At 41.7% G+C, this 22,509-nt stretch overlaps 2 protein-coding genes across 3 annotated transcripts; one reads left to right on the top strand and one right to left on the bottom strand.

Moving 5' to 3' along the window:
* Positions 1–297: 297 nt before the first annotated feature.
* tprkb (Tp53rk binding protein) lies at positions 298–21,169 on the bottom strand. 2 transcript variants are annotated; one of them, XM_085137756.1, is made up of 6 exons: positions 21,155–21,169; positions 3,896–3,972; positions 2,107–2,376; positions 1,805–1,927; positions 1,522–1,698; positions 298–1,216 (listed from the first exon to the last, which is right to left on the bottom strand). In XM_085137756.1, the coding sequence occupies exons 3-6, from the start codon at positions 2,245–2,247 to the stop codon at positions 1,130–1,132; spliced, it is 528 nt and encodes a 175-aa protein (XP_084993882.1). In that variant the 5' UTR covers positions 2,248–2,376; positions 3,896–3,972; positions 21,155–21,169; the 3' UTR covers positions 298–1,129. The 2 variants fall into 2 exon arrangements, with proteins under 2 accessions (XP_084993882.1, XP_084993883.1); XM_085137757.1 differs by lacking the exon at positions 21,155–21,169 and having other exon boundaries at positions 2,107–2,382; positions 3,896–4,118.
* Positions 2,554–12,125, top strand: alg10 (ALG10 alpha-1,2-mannosyltransferase). The gene is made up of 3 exons (XM_085137754.1): positions 2,554–2,929; positions 4,717–4,914; positions 4,996–12,125. Exons 1-3 carry the CDS (start codon positions 2,765–2,767, stop codon positions 6,055–6,057), a joined length of 1,425 nt encoding a protein of 474 aa, XP_084993880.1. The 5' UTR covers positions 2,554–2,764; the 3' UTR covers positions 6,058–12,125.
* Positions 21,170–22,509: the final 1,340 nt, after the last annotated feature.

The following is a 22,509-nucleotide window of genomic DNA, read 5'->3' on the forward strand; positions in this document are numbered from 1 at the left end:
TTTTTTAATTATTCAGAGGTCTGGCTGACATCCACCTCAAAGCAATTTGGATTCATAATTCAGCTCTGCTGGCAAGAGAGCAGCTTTACATCGCTGCTCCCATCAGTCAGAAAACTAACCTTCAGTGTACGGAACCAAAAAAACACAGTGAATGAAAAAGGTTCAAAGGTAAAATAAAACAAGAAATAGGATGATGCTAAATAATAAGAAACGCAAAGATTTCTCCCTACGTCCTACGACATGGCCGTGGCAAAGAAGAGATAAAAAAGAATAAACAAAGATGAGTTCACTCAAAGGTTTAAGAAAAATAAGATTTATTTTGACTGAGCCCAGTGTACAGAGATCAAGACTGACAATTTCTGTTGGTTTAAACTTAAGAGCGTGCTGGGCTAGTATTAAAAACAGACATAGATCTATTGACAACAGATCTATTGTTAAACTGTTGTGTGAAAAGAAAAAAAAAACACATTTTCTCAGATATTATTAGGTGTATCCTGGTCTTACAAGGTGTGATCATAAAGTTCTGCAACTCTGCAAAAACAAAAACAGCCCCCCCTCGAAGGTGGTCTCTGGTGCAGCACTGCATCAATCTGTTACATTTGGCTACATTTTAGAGAACAGAGTCGTATCTGGCTGTATGTAACCAGTGGTGAGCTACAATTTGGTTAGTGTGACCAAAAAAATCCCAACCTTTGGTGTTTTACGTCATTTCTACTAAATGCCGTCCCTTGAATGCCTCAGGATATTATATCCTTGAATAAGTCTGACCTTGGTGCACAACACATGAATGCTGGGAAAAAAATCGTCTAGATCCTGATGCGTTGCTTTTGGATTGTGTGCTGTTTGGTCGGTGGGCTGTAGGTGGACAATCCGCTCTCATAACCTGTGATGACCCTCCGAGTCAAAGCTGTTTCAGCCTGACACAGAAGTTGACGTTTGAATTGCTCCAGTGGACAGAATGAGACGTTCAAGGAGTGATCTAAAAATAGCAGCGGTGCTGGAAGTAGTCCAGTCCTGCACAAGGACAGTGTGTTGAAGTGGAGCTCAAAGCGTAGTCTTTCATTTCTTTAAGGGTGAAGTCATAAAAGTCACAGAAGTTTCTAATCGCACCTAGTATAAACCAACGAACCTACATAACATCCTTGGTGGCCATTCTGCATACGACCGCATCAAGCAGACTCCCACATTTCTCCTCCTGGGGAGTGACTTTGTACAGCTGTAATGGAGGGAAAAAATAAATTTAAATATTCTTTAAATTCATCAAGCAAAGTGTTAAAGCGGTAGTGAGAAAACTGCAATTGATTATGTACTCTGTGGGTTATAACATGATTTTAGGCCCAGTTTTTTTTTTCTTTTGTCAGATCTTCCCTGAATTTTTCATTTAGTCTGGGACTGGATATAATCCACATCTGAAAATGTTTTGGGAATAAAGCAACATTAGGAGAAACAACTGTGCAGCCTGTCACCCCTGTAACATAACAAGATACAAGTGTGGAACGCAGATTAATTAAAAGCAGCGACCTTTTTGATCTTTGCGTGGTCTGACAGTGAGGAAATCTCTTCCACTGGAACCTGCCGGCCCTCCACCCTGGCTGCAATGTCTGACACAACCTGGGACTCATCTTTGCTGTCAACCATAACGATCAGAACGGAGTCATCACCATCTGAGATCCCAAATCTTTTAAAGGCCTCTGAGATCTATATTAGTGGAAGCATACAGATAGCTTACATAAACGTTAAGAGTAACATATTTTTTCAAAAATCGGAACATGGATCACAGAAACATCTGCTTCTTCTCACTTACATTATTTGTAGGGGACAGATTGAAGATGATCTCCGAGTAAAGAGTTCTTGTCTTCATTTTTTCTATTTTCTCTAAGTGAACGGCTTTATTGGCAGCTACCAGCACTTGAAAAGGATCCACCAGCTGGAAATGGAAACACAGGGTCAACGTAAGCAAACAGCAAGACTCCAGGTAATTCTCAATTTTTCTTTTTCAGTGAAAGACACGAGTGCTTAACGGTTTTATTAGTATGTGTTTTATACAATAAAACACAGGCGTATTTTGAAAAAAAAGCATTGCTAAAACAGACGGAAAAGGCTCACCATCGTAGGGTTGATCAAGGCACCGTTTATTTTCCCTTCCATGGCGCTTTTTTTCAGCTCTGCAGCATTTTTGACTTCTTTGAAGAGCATCTGGGTCACTCTGTGGTCGGGGAAAAGCTCCAGCTTTTGTGTTAGATGCATTCTCAAAACACACACACACAGAAAAGGTTGGATAAAATTCTATAAACGGCACACGGACCACGGTGCTTCACGTGAAGTCTCTACACGGCGGGGGGAACCATAACACGGTGACACCGCGTCAGAGGAAATCTCCTCCTAGGAGAAAAAAAAGGATATCACAAGGTAGTAAAACGGCAGTCAATAACATAATCATCCAAAATAAATCATACATATATATAAGGCAGATATTACTCGACAGATAATCCCACGCTAAAGTATTTAGCATAGTACCGGAACCTATGGTTTTACACGAGTTTCCGTACCGAGCCTATTTATGAATCGGACCGCCAGCTGTCAAAAATCACAAAAATTCTTCCGTTTAGCAACGGTGGACATGTTTCAGACAGTTTTCCTCTAAATTAACGTTTTCCCGCGGTTTAAATTCTCGAGTCTGGTAGTTATGCGAGATACTCTAAAGTCTAATAGCTAGCTCTGGTCTGAACTTTTCTCAGTTTTACACCGTGTTTCGTCGTCAAACATGGAGAAATTTGAAGGCTACATGTTCACTGCTCTGTGCAGCACCAACTTCTTAATATCTTGCCTGCTGTTCTCCAGAGTGACCCGCGAGCAAAGGGAGCCCTATATGGACGAGATCTTCCACGTCCCCCAAGCTCAGAAATACTGCCAGGGAAAATTCAACGAGGTAAAGTGTGAGTGATGAGGGTGAGCCCGCCATTATCAGGCGGATTAAGGTTAGCTAAGAGCAGCGGGGCTTTCGATTAAGGTTAATCTCCACACTGGGCATATAGGGCTGTATCAGTATGGTATGCCTGTCTGGGTGGGTTATATTTATTGATGTCACGTGGGCCAGCTTTAAAAAGAGCAAGGGACTTTGTGGTGAAGTGAAGCTTAACTGCTCAGATCTGTATGAAGCTCTGTAAACCTTACATTACTAATGGCTATCTGTAAAGACATGTTGCATGTTTATCCTCATGTGACATGATGCATGGCATCTGACTGACAGTGAAAGCAGTGTGTGTTAGAGGAAACTAGGCTAAACGATGGTGTTTTAGTCAGGGATCCACGAGAGAGTGAGAGTTTTCTAAAAAGTGTTAAAGCCTTGCAGAGAAAAGATTGGGGTGGTTATCATTCATCACAGCCCTGCCTGGTTCACATGCAGCAGAGTAATGCATGATGCCTGGGTCCAAGCAGATGCCTGCGAGGCTCCAGGCATGTAGGACAAGAGACCAGTAAACGACCGCCTTAGCAGCTCAAAAATCCTCGTGGCTTCCAGCAACCACTAAAGGAATGAAATTCACATTTTCATTGGCTAAGTGGTTGTCATCAGGGACTACACTTTCCTCCTAGCAGCCAGTGGTTGCAAGGGAGTTGGCAATCAGTCTCTAGGACTGTCTGACAGGGAGTTGTCTTTTCCAACCAGACTCATGTTATGCTTGCAATCTACTGGAGCCTCTTTCCTTGTCTAGGGCTAAATAGATAAATAATTGGATACAAGCATAAAAGTAGTTCTCCTATAACACATCATATATTAATGCATGACATTTTATCAAGTTCAAGATAAAATGATATGAGCTGTCTTTGTTTGGTGAGAGGGACGTTCCCGTAGTGAATCTGGGAGTTTTGGATTTTACGGATTGGTAACGCCTACCCGGAGTCAGCAGTTCAAACAGATGGTGACTTGGATGAGAGCAGTCTTTGATGATGATTTGGGGCTGTTTGCAATGTCTGTGAGGGAAGGAAGAGAACAACAGTGTTGGTGATTCTCTGGAGGGCCTTTTTATCTGCTGCTACGAACCCCATGTACCACAGGGTAATGAACTATGGTCTCAGCGGTGGCTCTGTAGAAGCACAGCAGGAGGAGCATTTAACTGAGATGATTCTTCCTGAGTATCCTCGGGAAATGCTGGACCTGCTGGGGCTTCTTAATGATGGCTGAGGTGCCATTGGAACAGGAGAAAACATTAGACCCATGGTGGATGAAATTTAAATGACTTTATTTGTAAATTTGTGTCGTCACATACTCCATTGGACGACATTCATGTATCAACAGACTGCTATATCATTTGGGCTGTAATTTTAAGATAGCATGTAGATGAAGGTTCTTAAAAAAGGCTTTTAGGAGCCAGAGCAGGTCGTCTACTAATTGAAAAGTTGGTTGTTCGATGCCTGCCTGTAATAATGAAGTGAGTGCTGATGCAAACACAGGTTTTTTTTCTTAAATACTTGTATCACAGACTAGCCAAGAAAACTGACAGTGCTATGAAATATCCCTGTGGAGGGCCACAACAATAAGATTATAAAGGGATACAATTAATATTGAGCACCGTGAAGCTCAGCTCAGCTTATTGGTGTGGTCCTTCACAGCAGAAGCCCCCCCAACTCCCCACTCAAGAGCCATTATCCGCTCACTCCACATGTTAAGTGAACTTTACACCTTGTGCCGTGTTAACATGTTTTTAATTCATGCAGTGGGACCCGATGATCACCACTCTCCCAGGCCTTTACCTCGTCTCAGTGGGAGTCATCAAGCCTGTGGTGTGGCTCACCGAACTGACAGGCGAGGTGGTGTGCTCCACGGCCATGCTGCGCTTCATCAACCTGCTCTTCAACTGTGGCAACCTTTACCTGATCTATCTGCTCCTCTGCAAGCTGCACCTCAGGGAGAAGGTAAGTCCGGGACACGAAGGCAAGACCACGAGTGACTTAATTTTTTTTTTTTTCCAGATGTCACATTAACTTCTCTTCTAGATGCGGACAACCTCACGCCGAGTCCTGTCAGCGCTCTCTCTGTCCACCTTCCCTGTGCTCTACTTTTTTAACTTCCTCTACTACACCGACGCTGGATCTACTTTCTTCATCCTCTTCACCTACCTCATGACCCTGTACGGCTGCCACAAGGCCTCTGCGCTGCTGGGCGTCTGCTCCGTGCTCTTCCGTCAGACGAACATCATCTGGGTGGCGTTCTGCGCAGCCACTCTGGTGGCAGGGAAAATGGATGACGCCTGGAGGGTGGAGCATACAAAAAAGAGGGACGAGAAGTCTGCACCGTCTCAGATCCCGCTGTCATTCAGCGGAGCTAAGAGAATCCTGCTTTTCACTCTGGAGTTCCTCACCTCACCCAATCACGTGAAGGCGGTGCTGCTGGTGGCCTGGCCTTACGCGCTGGTCGGCGTTGGCTTCCTGGTGTTTGTGGCGCTCAATGATGGGATCGTGGTTGGCGACAGGACGAGCCACGAGGCCTGCCTCAACTTCCCCCAGCTCTTCTACTTCTTCTCCTTCTCCCTCTTCTTCTCTCTCCCCGTCTCGCTGTGTTACCACCGCGTCCTCCGCTTCCTGCAGGCTCTCAAAAAGCAGCCTTTGTTTTTCCTCCTGGTCACCGGCATCTCTTTGCTCCTGGTGTGGAAATTCACCTTTGTCCACAAGTACCTCCTGGCCGATAACCGCCATTTCCCCTTTTACGTGTGGAAGAAACTTTTCCAAAGGCACGAACTGGTGCGTTTCCTCCTCATCCCTCCGTACATCTTCGCCGGGTGGAATTTTCTGGACTCCTTTAAATCGCGCTCTCTCTTTTGGAGTTTGGCTTTCCTGGCTTGCCTCGTGGCCACCACAGTCCCGCAGAAGCTCCTGGAGTTCAGGTACTTCATCGTTCCATACCTGATGTATCGCCTGCACATGCCCCTTCCCTCCCTTCCCAGACTCATCGGGGAGTTCCTCCTGTACACGGCCGTGAACGTTGCCACCATCTACATCTTCATCGCCAAGACCTTCCACTGGCCGGACAGCACAGCAACGCAGAGGTTTATGTGGTGAGGAAAAGACTAAAGTAATCATTTCAGGATTTCCTCCTGTGTTACAGGGGACCAGAACATCTTAAAAATCAAAGCAAAGCCTCTGTTACATCTCAGTATCAGACCGACACGGTCATATCATTTTTATACACTAACCACACGGCTTTGTTCAGAATTTGTAGGGTTTTATTCTCCCTACAGACAGAATCAGTATCTCCAGATTGTATTTGACTGGTGAAAAAAAAGTACTTTTCAATGACACTTAAAACACTCATAGGTAAATCCTGCCAGTCAACTGTGAATCATTTCATGACTGAATGAAATTGATATTAGCAAAAAATGTTATAGTGAGAGATCTCAGTATTGTAAGAGCGCTGGTGCAGAGTTAAATCATAATGAAGAATCTTTAATATACTGTACTCACATGTTGTTTTTACCCCAAACAGCTTTTTTTCCCCCTTAAAGCATTGATCCTTGTCGAGGTTAAAAAATAACATTTCAACCTTGGAATAAAAAAAATTGGGCTCTCAAATAAATTAGCTTCTTTTAAGATTCATAATTCTGACATAAGAAATGTAACTGATTCAGGAAATCAGAAGATTTAATTTGTAAAATTAACAAAATGTTTATTTTGTTGTGTCAAGTCTACTTATGAGGCTTCCTTGTTTTTGTACGGCAGTTTTTTCTACAGCACTTGTAAAATGTAGTACAACAAAATCATTCTTTTGCAAGTATAATTAAAGAGACCAAAAATGATATAATCGTAATGTAAAGTTTAGATTTCTTTTGATGTGTGGGATGGTTTTTTTAAAGCATTTTGTGCCAGTGATGGACGCCGACAGAACTTTATAATAATGGGACTATTTGAAGATGTACATACATTTTTACCTCGATATTCACTATGACCAAGCCATACGAGTCCACTGGAGGTGACCAAGATGTGTCGAGATGTTCACTGTTAATTTAGACGTTTTTGTTTCTGCTCTTCTGTATGTGCCCTCGTGCTCGATTTGTGGATGTGGTTCATTTCGCTGCTTATTTGTTGTTTTCTTTATATGCACGAGATTTCAATCATAAAATTCATCCTAACGAAAATCCGATCACTTTGGTTTGTGACTCACGCGAGCAAAGTCAGTCAAATCTGAATGTGTAATTTGTCGTGTTCAGTTTGAATGCAGTGTGACCTGTGTGTAGGTGTGAACACGAGTAAACGTTGCGCATTGATGCTGTAAGTTTGCTGCTCCCATCTTCATTCAACTGTGGAATAAAATATTCAAAATCAAGTCTGTAGAGCACTTGTTTGAGTTTCACGTGAAGATGGACGATAGCGTTATGTGCACTTGACGGTCACTTTATTAGGTACACCTCCCTACTTCCTTTTTGAAGCTTCTTTTGCCTCCTCGAGATGATTTGAGTTTTTTAACATGCTGCGTTCTCCTGCTGGAAGCAGCTGTCAGAAGATCACTACACTGGTCATAAAGGAATGGACACGAGTATTCGGGTCGGCAGATTTAAAACTACGGGGACTAAAGTGTGCCAAGAAAATATCCCACACATTTGTTACACTACCAGCAGCAGCCTGAACTTTTGCTACAAGCCCAGATGGATCCATGCTGTCATGTTGTTCATGCCACATGCAGACCCTACCACCAGGCAACGTTTCCCAGTGTTCTGACAGGCGTGTGACCCGGTGTGGTCTTTCCTATCAGCTCGAAGCAGTCTGGCCATTCTCTGACCTCTGAAATCAGCAAGACATCTTCTCTGCTGCTCGCTGGATAGTTTCTGTAAACCCTCGAGATGTTTGTGTGGGGAAAATCTCAGTCAGTCAGCAGCTTCATCCAGACCAGCTGCCAACAATGTTGTTCACTGGCCATTTTCCCCCCCATCTACACTACTTCCTGTGTTTCGTGATTCCACAAAAATATATGATGAAAACAATAAACACCTCGTTATGTTGAAGAAACACAACGGAACAGAAATCAAGTCATTCAGAACTTAATCTGATTAATACTGTGACTATTTCTCCTTATTGTCATCAAGTGGTACTAACGCAGTTTGTCTCAGTCGGATCAGCCAGAGTCAGCCACCAGGAGGCGCTATAACGCAGCGCTAGAGACCCCTATGAACATGAAAGTGCAATTCACCATGAAGTAAATGAATTCAACATCTGAGTAACACTGGGAAGCACTCAAGCATTAATCACTAGATGTTTTGTTTGAAGTCGGCCTTGAGGAGAGATTTTTAAGGTTTAAACTGAATCAGTGAATTGATGTAAAGGCCCTGACTCTAAGAAACACACGTTTACAGGTGAGCATTTTTATTGTTTTGCTCAAAGAGTATCTGTGATGTAAGATTCCTACTTTAAGTAAATGTAGCACCGAGGTTTGAGGGCCGTTTTTGTCATATTTCATGTTTCATGCATGTAATATTTCCAGTGGGGGACAGGTCTGGGCTTTTCTACAGAGCCATGCTGCTGTGATAAGTGCAGAATGTTGTGGTATTGTCTTGCTGAAATACTAAAGGCCTATGTTCCACTGTGAGGTATATTTAACACAATACAAATTCTAATCATTTCTATACAAAGTGAATTTGTTGAGACTTTCTGGGGTGTCACCTTTGCACATGGTCATGTTATCAATTAACTGCAGCAGTTGTGCAACATTCACTTTTCTAACATTGCACATTTTAATAATGAGTACCCAGGCTGGTACATAAAAATAAAGCCTTTAAACGATGAATGCATCTTTATGTTTTACGCACACAGGGTCCTGACTTTTTGGAAACAATGTGGTAACATTATGGAAAAGGTCAATGCTAATTTAGAGCAGTATTTTAGAAGACAGCAGACTCAACTGTAAGAAAGCAGAAAAAACGCATGGCGATGATTGCTCTCCATGCCACCTGTGTCGTTACTGGATTCTAATTACAGTAAGAAACACGGGGCCAGATCACAGCTCACAAAAGTCACACTGGGATGATTACACTAATGTTGACTGCACAGCCAATCTGAGCCTGCTGAAAGGACATACTGTATGTACTGTTGTCTTCAGAGCAGCGTTCACAACATCTGCTCGGTCACTTCATGGTTTATAATTGAGGGTTTTTTTAAAACTTTTTCAGGTTTGTCCTCCTTTCACTACTTTGATTTTTTTACCCTGCCAATTGATGAAAGTACAATTTAGTCTTTCTCACCAGGGTGTTTGGGCATTTTGAAAATAACAGTCTCAAAGGGTCTAAGGAGCTTGGAAAGCTTTATTTACAAGCTCCTTAGACCAGCGGTCCCCAACTTTTTTTGCGCCACAGACCGGTTTATGCCCGACAATATTTTCATGGACCGGCCTTTTAAGGTGTCGCGGATAAATACAACAAAATAAAACTAGTACCGGTACTGAAAAAAAGAAAATGTATTCATAACACACGTGAAAAGACCCAGGAAAACCGAGTAAACGATAAAAACGATAACAAAATAACACTGAAAACTATACATTTCACACCTGAGCCTCAACTCTCACGGCCCGGTACCAAACGACTCACGGACCGGTACCGGTCCGAGGGCTGGGGACCACTGCCTTAGACTACGATGACCTGGATGACTGAGAACCTTCACAGACACAGTCTCAAAGGGATCATTCATATATTTGATTCATTTCCTGATGCAATCAATCAAAGTTTGCCCTTGACGATGTGGAATATCTTATTCATCACGGATTGTGTTTCAGGAAGACCTGATAAAATAAGAAAAAGGTTGGAAATGATTGACACCAAGCGTGATAAATATTTCAGGAAACAGAAAAAAAATGTAGATATCAAAGTCAAACTGTGACAATTCACCTTTTCCTGCCAGTAGTGTGTGGAAGAGTCAAGGTTAGCTCTACTTCAGTAAACCTGTGAACTTGAACCTTTTTTCCTGAGTAAAATCTTGACACTGCACATGTGAGGATAGTGTGCTAAATACAGCTTCAGCTCAGTCTCAGTGCAGCCTAGCAACACACAACTTGGTTCAAAGAATAGGTGCATCTGTACACACATATCAGTTACAATGATACATGTGTGCTGATATTATCTCTCAAGAAGCAGTTTTTAAAGAAGGTAAACAGGGTTGAGGTACAAGAAGTGGAATGGAAATCGCTTTTATGGAGTGATGAATCCAAATTGGACAGTTTTGGTTTAATGATAGAGATAAAGCACTGAGTGTCTATAGCTGTAAAACATTTTTTAGCATCACAATGACGCAAACAATCAATGCAGTAAAAGCACACCAGGAAAGAGACAAACGCACAGTGCAACACTGAGTCATGGATTGGCCTCCCCAGAGCCCGGACCTCAACATTACTGAAGCAGAGTGGGGTCATCTCAACAGAGAACAAAACAAAAGGGAGTCAACATCCAAAGAAGAGCTTTGAATGTTCGTCGGGAAGCCTGGAGAAGCATTCCCGAAGACTGCGTAAGAAATGACAAGAAAGCTGCGCAAAAGAGGCTGTGTTGAAGAATAAAAGTGGTCACGAGCTTCAAATACTGACTTTCAAGCTTGTTACATACAAACGAGGGATGACTCAAGATTTCGACAGTATTATAAATAGTGATAATTTTTAAGGTGGGTGCCAAATGTGGAAAGTGGACGATATCTGTGTTATTTAATTAAGGACACGATCTGTATCATAAATATTTATTTTTCTGTCAGTGGCTGGAAAACAGGATTTTCTTCATTTACACTTATAAGAAGAAATTTGTTGGATTGTACACTCAAAAATACATCGTCTCACAGAACAGAGTTTACAATTTGTATCAATAATGAACCCCCACTCCACCACAAAACGAGCACAACTCCCCTCAAAGTGCAAAGACTTCACTTTAATGGCGTTTTTACCCTGACGTCAGCCTGTTATGGCGTCATTATGACGTCGTAGAGTGTCATATTGAAAATCTAAAGAGTGTTTTCTACAGCTTTTCCCATGCCCTTTCATATAAAATAGATTACTTTTTTTTTTTTAAACATCAACTATGATCTTGAGTACTAACAATGAAGGTAAAGGTCAAATGCAAAGTTTATCGCTGCGAAGTTTGACGACGACCCATAAAAAGTTTTTACTGATTTTCACATTTGGTGTGACTTTGATTTCTACCCGATTTTCAGCAAAATTGAATCAGCTCGAGCTGTTATTGGTATCTACCATCAAACAACAATTGAAAATGATATCTTGAGCAACTGTCGATGCTAGGCTGCTAACAAACAAAAAGCACTTCCCAAAGGACAAATGTGCTGCTCGCAACAGTCTTTGTCTCACCACAAATCCTCTACTTATATGGAGATTTCAGAATCCTGAGTTTCCTCTACCCGACCAAGCTCCTCATGAGAAATTGTTCCGTCTCGTCTGAGACAGAAACACGAGAATAGCAGGAGATAAAATACACAGAGCGGAGATTTGAATTTGATCACTGAGACGATGTTTTGGTATCGCTGAGGTCTATTTATTAGCCCATCAAGTTTTCCCATTGTGTCCTCTACTTATTCCAAGAACCCCTTATTTGTTCCAAATAAGAATCAGTGCAGTCAGAGAAAACGTCGGTTCTTTTTCCAGGTGCTAAATTCAAAAAGTATGAAGCAATTAGAGGCAGACCGTGAAGAAGGAGCTATTAGTGTTTAAAGTCAAAAGGTGAAGACAAGACAGTTTGACACTTGTTGATCTGTTACGGTTACATAAAAAGTTAAAACAACAGTAGAAAATAATTAGAGGGAGAAAAAAAGGAAGAAAAAATAGGCTTAAACGATCTCATGACTAATTCTTAGACCTAAATAAAAACATCTTCTGCCTTTTATTCAACGAGGTCAGCGTGACACAGAGAGGAGTCTGAACATTTTCCATTCCATTCTCACACAAGTACATCACATTTACTGAAGACCTACACTCTGAAAATACAAAGTAAAATGCAACTGAAATAAGTAAGTAAGTAAGATACCTTTATTAGTCCCACAAGGGGAAATTTCATGTTTATATGTGAATTCAAAGGTTTGTTTATATTAAGATTTAATCATTAACAGACAATAGATGCTCAGTGAAGAGAATTAAATAGGGATGAAATAAAACAAAACATTCATTTTACTCTGAAAGTCAAAATAAGGTGGAGTTGAGGACACGGGTGGAACCAACTGAACCAACTGGGCTGACAGAGAACGATCAATCAACCTCACTGGCGTGAACCTATAAGGTAGTACGACTCAACAAAGAAAGCATTAAAACTTGTCTTTCATGTCGGGCTTGGTTTGCATCCGTCGCATCACTTGGGTGTGACAAATGAATCGTGGCCTCCTTAATCTGTGGCTCTATTAGGCATTTGAGGGGCAGATGGAGGGTCTGCACATCGCTGCTGGGTGTGGACGGCTGTGGCTTCTGATGAGTGGGCTTGATGATGTAAAGCCTCCAGTGGTGAACGTGCTGTGGTCAGAAATGAGTCACCAGAGCTTTCTGGCGTGTGCTGTTCATCTCTGCTGCATGGTGGCGGGGGGAGGTCGTGATCCACTCTGACACACTGAGGCTGTGAGGAGGGATGCAAAGTATCTCTGAGAAGATTTCTCTCTTTCATCCTCATCGCTCCTTTTTCTTGAGCTCTCTGTCTGTCTCTGCATTCGTGCTTCCACGCTTCCACTTAATGCTCTCAGGTGATTTTCTATTTCAACAAACTCATCTCTCTGCACTCTTATCTCTTTTATTCCGTGATCTATTTTCTCTTCCAGCTGCATTAGCTGTCTTAATGTTCCTTCTTGCAGGAAGCCAAAATATATTTCCCCTAAACATGTATAACACTCATGGATCCTTCTTCATGCTTTTCCTTCATCACATTTGGAGACATGAAATCCACCACTTTGGAGCTGGGGATCGGTCCGCCAGGGCCTCACTCTACGCCACCGCCTGGCACACAATGCATTACGGCGTTACATGCATTAGCCCATGGACTAAGGCTCAGACACCAGACGCTCGCCCTCGGGCACCCTACTTTGGCCTGGCTCCGGGGCGGGGCCTCGGTCACCCTATCCTGGGTGGGGTGAACCGTTTCCTTGATGTTCTACTCATAGGGGTCTTCTGAATCGCTCTTTGTCTGGTCCCCCACCCAGGACCAATATGCCATGGGAGACCCGACTAGGAGGTAGAATCCCTGGACAACTTAGCCCCTGGGACACACTGGGAGGAGGCTCTGGGGCAGAACCAAGATTATATCTCTCGGCTGGCTTGGGAACGCCTTGTTGTCCCCGGGACAAGCTGGAGGAGGTGGCTAGGGAGAGGAAGGTCTGGGCTTCCCTGCTTAGGCTGGTGCCCCTGCTCATGGATGTGAGCACAGGGAAAGAATCATATTCCTGTTTTCTTTCTGTTTTTCTCTCTTTTTTGCCTTTTTTGGTTTTTAACTTAGAACAATTTATTTTAGAACTTTAACCATTTGTGCATCAAATGGTTAAAGTTCAGCTTTACACTGGGATATCCAGCTTTAGCTGGATATCCCAGTGTAGGTGGTTTGGGCTCTTCGTGTTTTACCATCTCAGACCACAGATCCCGTCAGCCGTGGGATCCCACTTCTCTGACACCAAGCTTGTTGTGGAAATTAAGATACACAAAGACACAACCAGGTGATCTTTGTGAGTTTTATTTGCTTTGTAAACAGGTCAAACAACAGTACAGACAGCATTCGTTACCCTGAGGCACTGTAACCATGGACTATTTATAGAGAAACAAACGCCGGATAATAAAAGAAAACTCTGAGATCAACATGCAGTCTGTCTGAAAGTTTACACAGAGAACAAAGAACACAATATGGAGCCTTTCATCCGACAAGGTCAGCTTGACATTTTCTGCTGTCATGGCTATGTGTTCCTTTTTGATTCTCCTAATTACATATCTGCTAGACATGCAATAGTAATGACAGCCGTTTATTACTTTCCTTCACAGTCTTCTTTACATTTATGAGTCTGGAAGGATGCGGTTGTAAATTGCCAAATGACTACATGGTAAAGACACAGAAACGTTAGAGTGGCCACTGTCACCGAAAATATCTCAAAGACAAGCCGCGTGCCATTCTGGATGATTATAATCACCCTTACAGCGGATGGTTACAAGAGACGTTTCCCTTTTCCACTCTGCTTGTTGTGGGGAGAGCACGGAGATTCAATGGGACTGAATTAGGAATAATAATTCTGGGGTGTTTTTTGTTAGTGGTGATGTGATGAAGAAACACAGCTGACGGTGTGATTGAATTCTTGTCAGACAAGCAGTAAGTTTCAAGAAAGCCAAAACATCTAACTCATTCCTTAGAAACAGCTCAAGGTAGCTAATGCCTACATTCCCACATTATCCTATCAGTTCTTGTCTTAATCATCCCATAATCTGGAGATATTAGGCTTACTTTTGCAGTGATTGCCATCTAATTAGCTCCTTCTGTGGATTGAAAAGCACAGGTGGGAAATGTGTGTAAGTTTTCTTGAGATTGTGACTTAATTAGAGAGCTAATAGCATTTACTCGTCTTCGAATACACATCCTTCACGACCAGCGACCCATCTCACAGTTTTAAAGCCATCTGGATCGGGACCAAATTTCCGTGGGTCCACCTCTCTAACAAGTTTTGTGAAATTCGCCTTGGCAGTTTGTGCGTTACTAATTGACAAACAAACAAATGGCACTGAAACCGTACCTCTGCCTCGGCTCGCACGCTGGCACACAGGAGGCACAAAGAAACAGATGGAGTTACAGAGGACACCATATGCTACCACGTCGTGAAGGAGCACAGGCACGTCTCCGTTCTCTCACAGTGGAAACCCGGTGGCGCCAGTGTCTGGCAGCCTCGCCTCTGTCAGTGCGCCCCAGGGTGGCTGTGGCTACAATGTAGCTGCCATCACCAGTGTGTGAATGTGTGGATGACTGGTTATGTAAAGCGCTTTGGGGTCCTTAGGGACCAGTAAAGCGCTATATAAATACAGGCCATTTACCATTGACAATTAGTCCCTGAGATGTCTTAATACAAGATAAATAAGTTTTAACTACACATCTCAGTGTTTTCTTTATGATAAATTAGTAAAATTATAGAAAAAGTTCTGGCAGTTTACTGCCGTACTTATTCAACATGACGTATTTGGTTCAAAGGAATTTCTAATTCGAATGTTAACAGAAAGCGAGACGTTTATTAAGGCTGGTAAAAACTTTACAAAACAAAAGGCAGAGGTGACGCTAAACAATAACCTAAACTGGGGAAACTACAGATAAACATAAAAAACCAAAACATGAAACCTGATGTGGATACAAAGATGCATGGAGCATGGAAACATGGCACAAAGGACAACAGACAACCTGACAAAGACTGAATGAGAAAGCACAAACTGAATACACACAGGAGGATAGCGAGGGGATGGGGAACAGGTGGGAACACAGCTGGGACAAATCAGACCTAACAAGACAAGGGAAAGCAAAGTTGGTCGTGTCCAAATTCGTAGACTCCTCCGAATGCAGCCGACAAATGCGTCCTCCTTTTCCCCGAATTTGAAGGATGGGTCGGGTGTGTCCTTCGTGGCCTACCATATCCCAGAATTCATAGTGTGGCCCAGCCAAACTCCAGTTTCCAACAATGGCGGCCGCTACTAAGTTTTAAAATTACTCTTACTAATCTTTCTGGGTCACAAAATAAACTTAACATATTTTCAGGCGAGAGAGTAGGTGTGTAAACATCAAATATCTGCTTGGTTTATCAAGATATCGCATATTTGCAAAAGTGCTTCAACGTTTTCGTAGCATCTGCTACCCACCAGCTCAATAGCAAGCCAGGAGCTCGAGGGTCACTTAAGCCGCCGAGAATGACACAACTCCCGGCACATCATTTTCAGATCACTGCGGACTTTTGCTACTCAGGTTAAACATAATAAATAAGTCACTTAGACAACCTAAAAATGTTATTGTTGGGCTTTTTTCAGTGTTTTATTTGTTCGTGAGTAAATCGGTTTGGCTGAGATTAAAGTTATTAGATTAGATAAAATAAAACAGAAGTGTGAGATGGTCGAGAATTTACGCCAGTGTCCTGTTATATTTTAGGTAGCAAGGAGCAGACGGCCGAGTTTATTAAACTGCACCGAGACAGCGGTGACGCTAATCAGAAGGCTAGACCGTCCAATTTCCCCAGCCGTTTACTTCCGGCCTACCCGACCTTCTGATGACGCAGCCCACGTAGACCGCAAAGGCCGGGTCCTCAGGAGGATGCAGCCCATGAATTTGGACACAGCTTTAGACACACTGCACATAAGACAAGGACTTTCACAATAAAACGGGAAACAGAATGGAAAGCAGACACAACAACACGAACTTGACAACATAAGACACGCGGCATGAAACAATTAGAGGGTGAGGGAACTTAAATACAGGGTAGAAAACACGAAGGGAATCTAATAAACAAATGAACTTAGCTAACCTGAAGAACTTAAACATAAACATCTAAATAAACTAAAACTTAAAATACTGGGTCAACAGACCCAGGAACGTGACAAAAACATTAACCTTTCTGTCATGTAACTGTTTATTCATTACTTAACTAATTTGGAGTAGCATGAATGGCTGTGGGGGAGGTCAGCAGGAAAAGACCTAAAACGTATAAAAATAAAGTCCTTCATATTTTCCAAAGCTGCACGGTGGGCCATTTGGTCTTAGAGCTGAAAGATCTTCGAGGATGAGAATGTTTTCAAGAAACTTGAAGATGTTCAGCTGCTTTTCTTTCCAACCTCCTAAGATGATTGGACTAGAGTGAGAACAACAGAATGGAAGTGATGAAAAAAGCAGATTAGCAGCTTAAATACCCAGAAATGCAGGCAAAAGAGTGAATACTGCACTTTGTTTATTGCCCTTACATGTACTCTTTATTGTGTTAGACAGGTGACATAATACACATCCTACTTAATGCTAGACGTTGCAAAATGAAACCGAAGAGTTGCATTTTGCAACGTCTAGAGTTCCTGTGAACTCTAAACTCCACTGTGAGTGGAAATATCTTTCCAATTCCAGCCAACAAACAACGGTCATTATATCACAAATGATATGAATGAAGGCAGTCTGCGTGTGACTAAGACTTACTGGTTAATGTCTTTCCTAGCACGCCTTAAAATGGGCTGTCAGCTGCTCCAATCAATCCAGTCCAGGGACGAATTTGAAGGTGGGCAAGTGGGGGCCAACTGCCCCACTGCTTTTTTGTCCTTAAAATATTTGTAAAAACCAACTGCTTGTTTGTCCAAAAGCTTCTTATAGTCTTTGTTTTCTTAGACGGGATGATACATTAAATAATTATAAGTATTTTGTGGATATTTTGTCGATATAGGAGATTTCCACACACTTAACTGAAGAGATTTGTGCCACCCTGGCTAGACCTCTTGTCCCTCATTTGGCCTCCCATGTAAGATTTTCTAGATCCACCACTGGATTGCAATCACACTTTATATCTCTAATATTTACATAATTTTGGGAATTTATCTCAATGATTTAGAAGGGAAGAGCTTAGCAAAACAGGCCACAATGAATTATGCAAACCATTTAAAGACTTAGCATTTGTGAATGCTGCTGGAAGAAGCCTCTGCACCTGCATCGCATTTAGTCCTAAGCTTTGGAAGGAAACTGTGCTTGCACCGAGAAGAGTGTTGGTGTGCCCCGTTCACTCTGCAGCTGGAAAAGTGTTGTATTCTGTTTCTCTATTAATGTATCCATATTTAGAATGAGACTTCTCCGTCTCAAGGCTCAGCCTGCCTATGAAGTGGTTAGACCGGTAGAGACCCAGCGATGTCATTCTGATGGAGAGGCACTGAGCAAAAGGGTGAAATAGCAACACATCAGAACTCATTTGAAGTACACTCAGGTAAAAGTAGCTCTCAGTGGAAGCAGCTACTTGCTTACACTGCTAAATAAAAACTCACTTAAACATTACATATGCTGCAGGAAAATTATTCTATATTGCAAAAGCTTATTAAAACTCTATAACAGGCACAGAGCGCATGAACCTGAACACATCAGCTACAGTACGTGCCGTCTCTTTGCACCTTTAAAAAAAACAATTAAAAGCACATGAAGAAACTGTTCTATTTATATAAGAACGGTGGGAGTTCAGTGGGCGGAGCGGCCAAAGCATGTGTTTTGTTTTATTAGAGCCACGCAGTAATTATGCAACCTGCCCACATTCATATGAGTGGCGTGACGTCTGGAGAAAGTTTGATGTCCTGCGAGGGACGCGTGGGAGACGCTCAGGGTCATCTGGAGCCGTCCTGATGGCTTCACGTTCGCAAAAAAGCAACTTCGCCGTAAATATCGCACTGAACACCTGACTGTCCTCCTCTTTTTTAATTTTTTGAGAGATATTTAAATGAGATCCAACTTTAACTCTGTCTCTGTGCCAGGTTGCTAAGCTACAGCCTGTGTCAGGAAGTGACAGGCGAACATAATTACGACCCTGGTTGACAGACATCGACCACAGTGTTCATTAGACATACTCAAGCATTAAGACATCAAGTCTTTTTAAAGGACAAAATCCTGTCACGACCTTTTGTATCAACTAATTACCACATTATCATTTGGTGAATAAGTATTTAGACAGTTAAAGACAAAGGAGTTGGCTCTGGTTTGATGTATGGACGGAGTTTTGTGGCACCATCATACAGAAATATGCATTTTACTGTATTTTGTACAAATAAATATATAAAAGCGTTATAATGGGTTCGCTGCCACGCTTCTCAATTTCTTAGACGCGTCCTCGTCTGAATTTGTGGTCTTGATGTTTTGCTCCGTTGCTGCTAATGAGCTGATTGTGTATGTCGAGTGTTGTTTCCTTGCAGTCAGCATTGTGATGTGCTCTCGCTCTGTCTCATTCTCTCTCCACGCTGCCCTCGCTTTGACTGACAGTGATATTAGCACCTTTTCTTCTCTCTGCCTCTCTTCAGCCTTCAATCATCGCATCGCTTCCTTTGACCTCAAGAGACGCTGGCAAAATAAAGCTATTTGTAGCGGGCAACAGGCGATGCGCAGGAAAATAGACACAAATGATTTGTACTACTCAGAAATATTCACCTGATTTGGAAACAATCAAATCGTAATGTGGAAAATGGTTTTGTCAGAAAACAATAGCTTGGGAAGCTGTTGAAGTCCTGTACCCAGGACTGAGCGCAAACGTAGAGATCATGCTGTTGCAGCTCCAAAACTGTGGAACGATCTCCCTTCAGAGATTAGACAGGCTTCTTCCCTACATGTTTTTAAATCACTCTTTACCCTGGCCTTTGACACCACGTGAGATCTTGGTTTTAGTTTTAGTTTTATTTTAGTTGTTTTTAGTTGATTCTATGCCGTTTTATCTTGTTTTTTAATATAGGGCTGTTTTTATTTTTTATGTATTATGTGTTTTATTTATTTATTTTTGCTCTTTTCTGTTATTCTATTGTTTTTAACTTATTTTCTGTACAGCACGTTGGTTCTGTGCTGGGTATTTTAAAGTGCTTTATAAATAAAATTGGATTGGATAGCCTCCACCGTGTTTTTTTTGCCTCTTTTCACTAGAACCTATTCGGCTCAACTCAACTTGGTTTCGGTCATTTTTTGTCACAGCTCAGCAGCCTTTGTGTTTAAGGAAACTGACCCAAATACAGACACTGAAGGAGACAAAAACAAGACAAAGGCAAACAGGAGCAAGAGCTAACTGAAAACTAACTGGGAAAACTAAAAAAACTAAGGAATCTGTGACAAGACTGAGGTAACTATGAAAAACTATGAAACAACTATAGCGACTAAGGCGGCTACTAGGACATGATGTGGAGGGAAAATACACAGACGACCTGATTGAATGAACCACAGAGACTAAATACACACAGGAGTTGATCAGGGGAAGTGGAAACACATGGGGAAACAGCTGACACAGATGAACATAACAACCGCACAGGGGAAGAGTAAAACTAAACACTGAACAAAGAAACACAAGACTTTCAAAATGAAACAGGAAACATTGAGAGACGTAGACATGACAAGACAGGCTTGACAACATGAAACACACAGACAAGAAATCAAGTCACACTGACACAGAAGACAAGAACAGACTCACACAAGGGGCATAGAAACTAAACTAGAATAACACTCAACTAAATCCTAACTGATAACACCAACACAAGAAACAGAAATACAAATTCATGTTTCATGAAGGAGTCGCTCCCATGAGTCATTCAGTGATTCACTCTTTGACAAATCAGTGCCATCCAGCCTGCTGACATCACATTTTCAGCTCGAATCAGCTCGCTTGGAACCCTGGTCCACCAGGAACAAAACAAAAGTACCTGGGTACAGGTGTAAAGGAAAACCCTAAAAACCGAGTAGAGTCGAGTACTAGTAACAGTGTGAAAAAGTGTTTAGAGAGGGCTGTAAACACTTAGTAATGTCTTGCTCTCCTGACCGTCTCCATACATACTAAAAACGATTTGAATAAAAAAACTCAAATTAGGATTCATGACTCCATAAAACCTTCCGATTCAACTCAAGAACTAGGAACAAATTATGCGCTTTTGATCATTTTTGCTATTTTTATTTATGTAGACACAAAACTGGTTCATCCCTTGAGTTAGGTCTTTTTTAAACGTGAATGACAAATCAAACCAATAATTTAAAAAAAAAAACAAAAAAAACCAACAACCAAAAATCCTAAACATTCCTTTGAAAATATTCAGGTACAAGTACTGCTGTTGAGGATTTAATGCAAAACTTCAGTAATGGATTAATATAACATTGAATAAGGGGAAGAATTTGTTGGATTGATGGTTTGCGACTAGATGAAAATAAGCTGGAGTCATCTGTTGTACTTTGTAACGTTAGAGTTAAAAATCATCTCAATCCCAAGATGTAATCAATAAATACACTAATTTACGGTGGCCCTGAGAGGCCAAACGGACCGCAACTTAAGAAAACACCAGCAATAAGAAAAACGCTGGAAAAGCACACAAAACACAACGGAAATAGGAAAGAACAGCTTTCCAAAAGCACGGACCAGTTGCAGGAACCAAAACACGGTAGTCGTGTTTTATCATGATTCATATAATACTGATGACGGATTTTTAGGCTAATAGTTAAGCTAACACACGTACCTCTCATCTTTTCTTTCCTCATAAAACCGATAGGTCCTCCACTTCTTTTAAGTGTCTCGTATTCGTAGCATATTTTGGTTCCTGCAACTGGTCCGTCGGGTTATTGTCTCCCCAGAAACACTTCCCTTGTGCTTTTGGAAATCAGTTTTTTCCTATTTCCGTTGTGTTTTGTGTTCTTTTGCAGCGTTTTTTTTTTTTTTTGGTGTTTTCTTAAGCTGCAGTCCGTTTGGCCTCTCAGGGCCACCGTACTAATTAGCTGTACTTTGAAGTTCATTCAAAGCATAATCTCTTGATGAATAAGTAACACAATGAAAAATATACTGAAAAAATGTTTATCTTTTAATTTGGCCAGACTGTGGGCGCAACAGTAGCATTTAAACAGACGTCATTTCTTTGAATTCTTCCCGTCAATCTGGCTGTCCATCAGATTTTAACCTGTTAAATCAAAAACACTGATTTTTTTCCCCCTCTCATTTCATCTTTCACACATAAATATGGAAACTTCATCTGCGCTATATAATTTGACTTCACTTCATGCAGCCAACCCACAATTTCAGGCCTGATTTTTCCCCAGGCCAAATGTGAAGCCAACTGAGTGAATTTGTTTTGCAAATATATGCAAATACGGTCTGTAATAAGGAGAATCCATCAGCTAATTTTGTCCGCTTTCTAAATTTACGAGTGCATTTATGGCTGGGGAATAGATGGGCCTACACCTGACATCTATCTCATATACACAAGAGGGTTGATGATGATTGAGTGGGGCGTCTGTGGATAGCAGAGACGCCGTGTGCATGCTTGATTATATCTGTCACCATCAGCCGGCTTTATTATCAGCATAACGCTGACATATTTACAGTGGATGTCTTACTTTAATTTGCCCAAGACAAGCCATTTTAAAATCTCAGGGTTGTGTGCAAGTGTCATCCATCTCTGTTGTACCTACAGGTATTCACTTTTTTGTTCTATGTCCTGCTCAGTCATTTCTCACAAGTCCCAGAATGCCTTTTAACAATTCCAAGAGGGAGGGAGAGCAGTTAATATGACAGCACACAGTGAGACATCGTCTGTCAGCTATGAACTTTTATTTTATCCATGATAATAAATTTTTATACTTGGTCTCACTTTTAAATGCTTTTTATTTATTTTTGCTTAAAAATGATGAACGCTATGTGTCCATATGACACAATATTGTTTGCTGATCTGTACTGATTATTACTTTATAATTTCAGTGTTAACACCCTCTGTGCTGCTCCTCAAGGAGATAATTGGTAATGAATCTATTGTGATTGCTTTATCTGATAGAACATGCTGTTTACCAAAGCGGCAGACCAGAAGGTGACAGCCTGCCAATA

The sequence above is a fragment of the Neolamprologus multifasciatus genome, chromosome 17 (genome assembly GCF_963576455.1).
Source record: "Neolamprologus multifasciatus chromosome 17, fNeoMul1.2, whole genome shotgun sequence".
Classification (NCBI taxonomy): Eukaryota; Metazoa; Chordata; class Actinopteri; order Cichliformes; family Cichlidae; genus Neolamprologus; species Neolamprologus multifasciatus.